This window comes from Ovis aries, chromosome 19 (assembly GCF_016772045.2).
Source record: "Ovis aries strain OAR_USU_Benz2616 breed Rambouillet chromosome 19, ARS-UI_Ramb_v3.0, whole genome shotgun sequence".
NCBI classification, from domain to species: Eukaryota; Metazoa; Chordata; class Mammalia; order Artiodactyla; family Bovidae; genus Ovis; species Ovis aries.
In genome coordinates, this window is record NC_056072.1 from 14,771,766 (window position 1) to 14,780,376 (window position 8,611).

The 8,611-nt window shown below is 45.2% G+C and overlaps 1 protein-coding gene across 5 annotated transcripts in view; it reads left to right on the forward strand.

Annotated features, from left to right (window-relative positions):
• The window catches only part of NKTR (natural killer cell triggering receptor), a 42,572-nt gene extending 38,701 nt beyond the window's left edge, over window positions 1-3,871 (forward strand). For all 5 annotated transcript variants that reach the window (XM_012099436.4, XM_012099438.4, XM_012099437.4 and 2 more), the window contains one exon: window positions 1,071-3,871. In XM_012099436.4, coding sequence (XP_011954826.3) covers window positions 1,071-1,158 — 88 coding nt within the window. In that variant the 3' untranslated portion in view covers window positions 1,159-3,871. The remainder of the gene's footprint in view (window positions 1-1,070) is intronic.
• Window positions 3,872-8,611: the final 4,740 nt, after the last annotated feature.

The following is an 8,611-nucleotide window of genomic DNA, read 5'->3' on the forward strand; positions in this document are numbered from 1 at the left end:
TAAAAATGTCTTTTATATGTTAATATGTATTCATAGATATGTTTTATGTAACATATAGTTATTGCAGAAGTCTTTTTGGTTACTTTTTGTGTGTATCTTTCCTGGTGGCTTCTGGTCTTACCCTCCCTCACCACCACTGCACTACCCCCATGCCTTGCAGTTACAGTCATTGGTGCTTATAGAATTTCAGTGTGATACAGACACTCCCTTATTTGAAACTCTTCAAGTACACCCCAGTGACCTTAGGGGCAGGTCCACCAGGCTCCTGAGTATTGCATGGAGGCCTCTCCACCTACCACCTCCAGCTTGGGCTTTTCTGTGTTCCCTGCACTAACATTCTGGAACCTTTATTTTCTGCCTAGAGATTCACATGCCCATTTCACCGTCTCCCATCCCACCTCTTGAAATAACCCATTCACTGCTCACCCTGAGATATGGTCCCTGCTGTGTGTTTTATTTATCTTACCCCCTATTCCAGACTACCCTTGAGCCCAGGGAACTCTATCTGCTGTGTGTGTGCCCTTAGCATCTAGCAGAGTGCCTGGCTTTCTGTGGATATTTTTCCCAAAATAACTGAATGGTAACCATAACCAAAGTCTTCTTGACTCACTATCCCAGCGGTCCCATCCCTGCCTCACCTCACCCTCACCCCTCATTGGGCTCACATTTTGATTTGATTTTGATTTCCTTTTTTTTTCCCCCCTTGTCTTTTAATGAAACTCTTGTTGGCCTTTTTCCCCCTTACTTCTTCAGTCTAATTAAATATTGATGTTCATTTTGGGTAACATGGAAAATTATTCTCATTTCCTTGAGTGGATTTCAAGTAATTCCAAGTAAGAAAGAAGTGCTGCTTCTTCATCTACACCTCGACATCACCGCCCTCTGTCACTAACATCTTTGGGAAGTCCACAGTGCCGCCATGGTCAGCACTGTACTTTCCTACGCACTGTGCTGTGCCTCCTCGAGTCACTTGCTTTCAAGCCCCTTATATCAAAAAAGAAGCTCCAGCAGGAATTCACAGGGTTGAGAGTTAAAAGGTATTTGTTTATTTGTTTTGTCTTGTTATACAGGAGTTGTAGATCTTATGGCTCTGACAGTGAAAGTGACCGAAGTTACTCTCATCACCGAAGTCCCAGTGAAAGCAGCAGATACAGTTGAAAGTGTCCCCCTTTTTTATATGAATTATATCTTACGTGTAAATATCTGGTAACTTAAAAATTTAAGAAACTTAATGGCAGTCTGTTGTTCTGTTTTGGTATTAGAGATGAATTTGAAAAATAGACACTTCCTAATTGTTATTTGTTTATTTACATGTACATAGAATTTAAAATACAGATATGTCTCCTTAAAATATTTGTATGCCACATTTTACAGTAGCCAACTATGGAAATTAATTTCTTTTTCTTGAATCAAGAAATCATGAAATTTAAGTATAATTTGCAATATTATTTTAGATAGATTATTTGTCTCATGTATTTCTTAGAATACAGATTCTTTTTGCCCATTTTTAAGGTTTTAGCATCTATGCTGCCCAAGCATAGAACTGAAGGAGAACTGTGGAAGGTGGCCAAATACTTCCATACCAGTTACACAGTCCTGTTCATGTGTGCTCTTAAAAACAAACCACCCAGAATTGATACTGATAGTAACCAGGAGTGTAGGGCAGTGGCTCCTTTCTTCTTTGTTGTTTCAGAGGATCAAGAACGTGGTCATAATACAGCCCACTGTCTTATTTCAGGCTGGTGGGTGAGGTTAAAAAGAATAGATCAGCCTTAACTATAAATATCTGCACTGTCTCTGTAGCCCTAACGTTTCATGTGCTTTTTTAATAAATACTATTAGAAGTTCAGTTTGTTTAAAAAAAAAGTTCTATTCCAGTTTATGCTCTGGTGCTTGGTAACTTTTGGTGCATTATTCTTTCTATATATTAGAATTCCATCAGAGAGAGAAATTTTTTAAAAGTTCATTGGCACCAAGTAGGGTTCATTGTAAGCTGTATTCACTTTTAACTATTTGAGAGCTTCTCTCAAGCACAGGTGTGGGCTGGGGGCCATGGAGCAGGCAGGATTGGCACAGGGCTGTGTGACCACTTGGGTATGCTGCCCAGAACTGATGCCTGGAAGAGGTGAATGGAGAGTGGACTACAAAAGTAACACTAAGATCTACCTGCCACCATTTTGGACACATCTTTCAGGGCTTTACTTTAAAGCCTTTCAAGTAAGAGATGTAAGAGCAGTTGAACTGTTCTTAGCACCCGCCAGCTTGTTCCCCTGTTTCAGTGGCCTGCAGTGATACAGTGAAATCTTGTGTGAGATTGGTAAAGCTATGACAACAGACAGGAAATCAGGGTGTGCAGTACTGCATAGATTACACATATTCAGTGTCTTGGGTGGTTCCTGTAAAAATGATTTGACCTATAAAAACTGGTGAGATTTTGGGTTTTTTTATCTTTAGTTTGAGCTTTTTCCCCAAGTGTACTTAATCACCTTAGTGCCAGTTTTATCCAGTTATGCAGAAGAAATTCATATTGGATATTTGATACAGAACTTTGTGCCATCCTACCCCTTGCCTGCTATACTTGGGAAGTGGGAAAGAACCCTCAGTTGAAGGGATCTGACCACCCCTGATGGATGGAGGGGTGACCTTGGATGTATTACAACCATCACCTATAAAAGGTTCATAAACAGGGTTAAGTGGCCAATTGTTTGCCAAGTTGATAGATGAGAGTACATTAGAAAGTAGGACCTGACTCAACCAAACACTTGATGGTGATTATAAAACAATCTGTGATTCATACGAGCATTCTCAAAAGTTGCCTGCAGAGGAGAATATTGCTTTAATAATCAGTGGAAAAAACTGCATTTAGAACATAAACCAAAACTGCCAAATCTAATTACGTTAAGAAAAGTTACCTTTAGGCAGTGTGTTAGTTTTCTATTGCTGTGTAACAGATTATCCCAAACTTAGCAGCTTAAAGCAATACTCATTTCTTAGCTTACAGTTCTGTAGCTCATGAGTCCAGCGTGATATGGCTGGATTCTCTGCTCAGGGTCTCACAAGGCTGAAATCAAGGGTCAGCAGGGTGGCATTCCTTTGTGGAGGCTCTGGGGAAGAATCTGCTTCCAGGTTAATTCAGGTTGTTGGCAGTATTCAGTTTCTTGCTGGCTGTCAGCTGGGGTCCTCTCTCTTGGCTTCTTAAGGCCGCTCGCATTCCTCCATCTCCAAACCAGCAATGGCCCATCGGGGTCTTCTCATGCTTTAGATCTCTCTGCCTTCCTCCTCTGTTTTAAGGTTCATGTGATTAGATCACGGTTCATGTGTGAGACAGTGTCCCTATTTAAGGTCAGCTGTGCCATAGAATGTAATCACAGAAGTGATATATTTACAGGTTTCTGGGATTGGGGCATGAAAAGAGGGAAGGGCGTTTTGGAATTCTACCTCCCACAGGCAATAACTTTGCAGGTTGTGCTATGGGTAGAATTTTATCCTGAAAAGGTGAGCCCTAGAAGCCTCATTTGTTTTCTCCGTGGAAAAGAACAGCCCTCAGCTGCACCATTCAACTTGTGTGTTTACTGAATGGACTACAGAAATAGCTTTTCTTCCTAAAGGGGATTGTTCTGTATTTTAAGTTATTTTTTAATAAAATTGAATTACATCATGTATTGTGCTTCTTAATAGAAAATGCATTATTGGACTGTTTTTGTAATGTCCTCTTTATTGCAAATAAAACATGATATAGCTGGTATTGTTCAAAAATAGTAGAAAATACTTCTGTATATATTGGCAATGTCTAATTTGTATATACTTCATTTAAATTCCCTAAAACTTAAAAGGGAGGCCTTGTAGAAATTAAACTATATACTTAGTCTAAGTTTGAGTCTGAGCATGTTTCATCCTTCTTTATTCACCAAGACTTCAAATAGTCTTTCTGAAATGGAAAAGGAAGCATTGAGTCTCTTTGCTGACCCAGCGAGGGAAGAGATTTCATCTCTCTCTGTGGCTCATTTTCCTCTTCTGGCCGAGTATCTGTGGTGGGGCACTGCTGGGGTCCAGCCTCAGCAGAGTCCAGGGATACCCTCAGGAGGAACGGCGTTGGAGAAAGAATGACTCAGGGAGACCAAGCTTAGGTGAAGCGAGGCCAGTAACTTTATTTTCAAAAGGAGCTTTTATACCCTGACTTGTACATAGAGGGAAATGAAAGATGCAAGGTCATGCAGAGTCAGCCCAAACACTTCAGCAGTTTTGCCCTTATCGAAACCAGGATTTTTTTCTCTATGCCTTTCCATAAACAAGGGTCTTATGTACATTATCTTCTGGCCTGGAGGCCTGTTGACATTTTATGACCCTTTTTTGATAAAGGTTGATCAACCAGAAAACTTATTTTCCCTTGAAGTGTTTTTTTTTTTTTTCTTTATATTTCTAATCTGTGTCAGCCTCAGAAAGTACTAAACAGAGTTACATTCTCACCAAGCAAAGTTGCAGTGGGTTATAACAAAGAAAGAACTTATTAGCTCAGAGGTCTGATGTGGTTAATTCCAAGGCTGCTACTAGTTTTTCTTATATTCCAACTATGTTAACTAATGCACTCCCAGGTGCACAATGGATAAGGGATATGGAAACTTGGCACCAAGCATTGGTCCAATAATGAAGCCCTTTACCAGTACTATTCTAATAATCTTTCACCCCTTAAAGGGCTCTATGCCCATTAGGACTTTTAGAATGTTTAGGCTTCCCATGCCATTCATGGTTGGGAAGTTGTGAACAATCAATCATGTGCGTTAGTTGCAAGAGTATGGATAAACCTGCCAAGCAAACTAGAATGCCAACAGAGGGGGTTTGAATTGAAATATTCCTTTCATGTCCAGGAGACTTATCAACTTAGAGCCCTAAGTTGATTTTCTCCAGAGAAAGGTGGTCAGGGATAGCCCCCTGCTAATATCAGAAGAGTGGTTGAAAGGCATAATACAGTAAACAGTAGACAGATTTTGGTTTTGGGGTAGATGCTCGAGCAGGTCCAGGGAATCCCTCGAGTCCTGATCCGCCTTTGCCTGTCAGGTCTTCTCTGCATGACCTTAGTCATGGGTGGGATCTCCCGTGGTGGCTCCCGGCAGGGCACGAGGTGGTGCTAGAGACAACTTGAGGCAGAAATGTTTACCTAGGCAGAGAACCATTGATGGTGCTTGGTCATGCTTCCCCTACCAACTCCAGATTTCTTTCAGGTCCAGTTGTCATCCAGCTGAGGTGGCCTGCATACAGGCATCCTTGCAGAGAAGGGACTGTGTCCCACCCCATCTGTGAGATGCTGCCCAGGGACAGCATGTTTACCTGCTAAGCCACCTACAGCCTCCGCCTTCCTTCCCTAACAGTGGTTCGCCAAGCAAGCACATAGCACTTAACTCCAGGAGAAAATATTCCTTGTGATATTTTTAGCATCCACATGAGAATTTGCAGGGCAAGTACAATTAACTTTTTTCTCCTCAGAACTCAAAGGGATTTGTACTTTGTTAGTGAATACAACATAACCTCACACAGTAAGGTTGGCAGAGATTCAGTTTCCAAAGTTGAGTTAACAGTAAACCACCAAGTCAGGTAGTTCCTGAAAACAGTCAAATCTGGATGTGTTGCCTTAAAATTTAAAGAAAATTGTAGAGTCAGTTTGCTGTAGGGAAATCCCCAAATGAGGTTCCTTTAGGGTCGTTTATTTTTTAGAAAGCACCATGATCTTTACTGATGTTCTGATAGCATCTTGATCGGCTGGGCAGTATTGGGAGGAAATGTGTCAAGGACTTTTGACTGTTCTGAATTAGCTAGCAAGAGGATTCAAGGGAAATAACTGTGCCTCACAACTGACCATGAATACTGGGCAGCCATTACTGGAAGAGAAAGGAGGTACCCCCAGTGCAGAATGAGTGACACAAACTGTGTAGCCAGGTGAGGGGGAAGAGACTGGGCTCAGATGGCTGGTCTTTAGGAGAGGGAATCCACTCTGCCGCTGCTCAGAGAGGTGAGCGCCTAAATCCCATGAGGGACTTGTGAAGAATGGACTGGGCAGAATGCCAAGAGGACTCCTGCACAGCAGTCCTTTGATGCTGTAACGGTTGGGGGGAGGAGCTGGTTCCCTGGAAGATGGCAGCTCGTAGACAGACCCTGGGCAGCTTCAGCCAGTACCTGAGGAACATGAGGCAAGGAGGGCCTACCTGGGCAACACGCAAAGGAGCAGGAGGCTCTAACGGACTGTTTTCTTGAATGATTTCAGTAGAAGGTAAAGGCAGAGTACTCCATTGCGCCTGCCTCCTTTACTCCCTATGAATCAGAAGGACTGCAGTGGGTCTATGCCAAGCTTGGGGTCAAGCACTTCTGCCTCTTGGAGACCCCAGGCCCCAACATTCACCTTCTATAGCTATTGAGCTCAAGCTCTACAGACTGAGCTGAGTTTCACAGTCTGCAGGACCCAGACTAGCTGGGGGAGGGTTGTGTCTCTTCAGCCAGCCTGGAGATCTGAGGGCATTGGGGTTAAAAAAAAAAGTGACCTGAGCACTCAGCACAAACGCTTGCATTCTGCATCTGGAGGCCTGCCACTCATTTGTAATGTGAAGCTAATAGTCCTTAGACTGCTGGTCTCTCAGCTCACACCCAGAAAGAGGGTGCAACCAGACATGAAAACCAGGAGTGCGCACCCCTTTCCAGACCATCCTGGAGATGAATCAGCCTCCCAGAGAGCCCACAGGGGATAGGACTCTGGGCTGGCATGTCCCCAGTCTCCAGTCACCAGGGCCTCCTGCAACTAAAATCTCTGCCACCAGGCTAGATTCCCAGAGAAGGATCCCACCGGTCTCAATGTCTCTGGCCCAATTGGACTTTATTTTGAAGGAGTAAAGGATCTCTGTGAGCAACTATTCTGTGGCACAGCCCTTAAGGGTTTGGGGTCTGAGCCAGACTGCTTGGGTTCAAGTTTCACTCTGATACTTCTTGGTGGGTAACTGGGTAAATTGTTTGACCTTTATAGTTATTAATATAACTTCTCCATTTTAGGAGCGGTGAGGATTAAATGCTTACAAGTAAGCACACGTTGAAGTGGTTCGGGGACACTAGTTCCTATGCTTGCCTCCAGGTGGAGAGTATGAGGAGGGCCAGGCTCAGTCACTAGTGAGAGGCCCAGGGCCCCTTGAACCAGCAGGGTGGAGAGGATCCTGGAAGCTGCTAGGGAGGCCTTAAATGCCTAGGCCATGACGTTTATGCTGCTGGAGGGAACTGGGCAACCTGCTGGTTTGAATTAGGCCCTACCACCTACAGCTGTAGCCTATTAGTGCTGAGCTCTGAACAGGAGCGATCCACTCCCCTCCAACCCCTCACCCAGGGATCTCTGCTCCCTCAACCTACAGAGCCCTGGGTCCACACCTAGTGGGTAAGTTGAACTTCCCTGCCACCCCTCCAGCCCTGTGCTGCAACATCCCTTTCTGTTTTCTGGCGCTGCCCACTCTACTCCCCCATTGCAGTTAACGCAGCTCCACGCCCCGCCTAGGGAGGCTAAACCCTGTTGTGTGCAGACGCACGCAAGTGCTGCCCCAGCACGTTTTGGGTCTGTTCCTCCTCCAACATGGGAGAGAAGTTCGGGGCTAGAAGCTTAGGGAAGTTGTGGGGGAAAAAAAAGCAGAAAACACCAAGCTGGCCTCTAGAAGCAGGGGTGTGGCTTTGCTGACCTTGCCAGCACCCAGTCCCAAGTGTCTGAGGATCATCCAGCCCTGCCCTGGTCTCCACAAACTCCTGACTTGCCCCCGTGGCATGTGATTCTGGCCTGGGATCCCCCTCACAATAACTCGTCCCACCTTGGACCCTCTAGAAAGCCTGCCTTGACCAACCCTGAGTGGAAGATCCTGTGGCATGGCCCTTTTCAAGGCCAAGGGAACAATTCTGCCTATCTCCATCCGGCTACTCCTACAGGACAAGAATCTGGATTCTGCTACATCAAATCACCTCTGGTTCCCTGCAGATGTTTAACTGTATCCTCCCTTGGGGCATGTGCAGGGGAGTACCCTCCCTCTCCTTTTGCTCTAGTGTTACTCAACTTTCAGTCTTCAGCTCTGAGGCAGCCCCACATGAGCCCACCAGACAGCTCTTCGGACAGTGCCTTCCTGCCATGTCTCATGTGACCCAAGTGCCAATAGCCTCTCCCAGAACTGGCTTGTCCTGGGGTTCCCCCAGTAGATGGGCTGTAGGCCAGAGAAGAAAGGGGAACAGCTGAGGTCTTCAGGAAGACTGAGCCCCCTATTCCTTCCTTTCTCACCCAACCTCTAGCCCCTTCTTTGGCTTGACTATTGCAACCAAGGCCAATTCCAAAAGGGCCAGCAGCCCTACCTTGGTCACGCTGGCCACAACCCCTGCCAAACCTTGGCTGGGAAATGGGCCCAAGAGTGTCCCTTGCAGCCGTCTGCCAGGCTCCTCCCAGTTTGTGGGGCAGGCTGCTCCAGCCTCATCTTTCCTTGGCTCCTCACACTGGTATCTGACTGTGAAATCTGTCCTGCTCTGCCTTCACTGTCCTTAGCCAACCAATGGGTACACAGTTCCTCTCTTACTACCTCTCAGGCCCGTGCAAGGGAGCCACAGAGTCAGA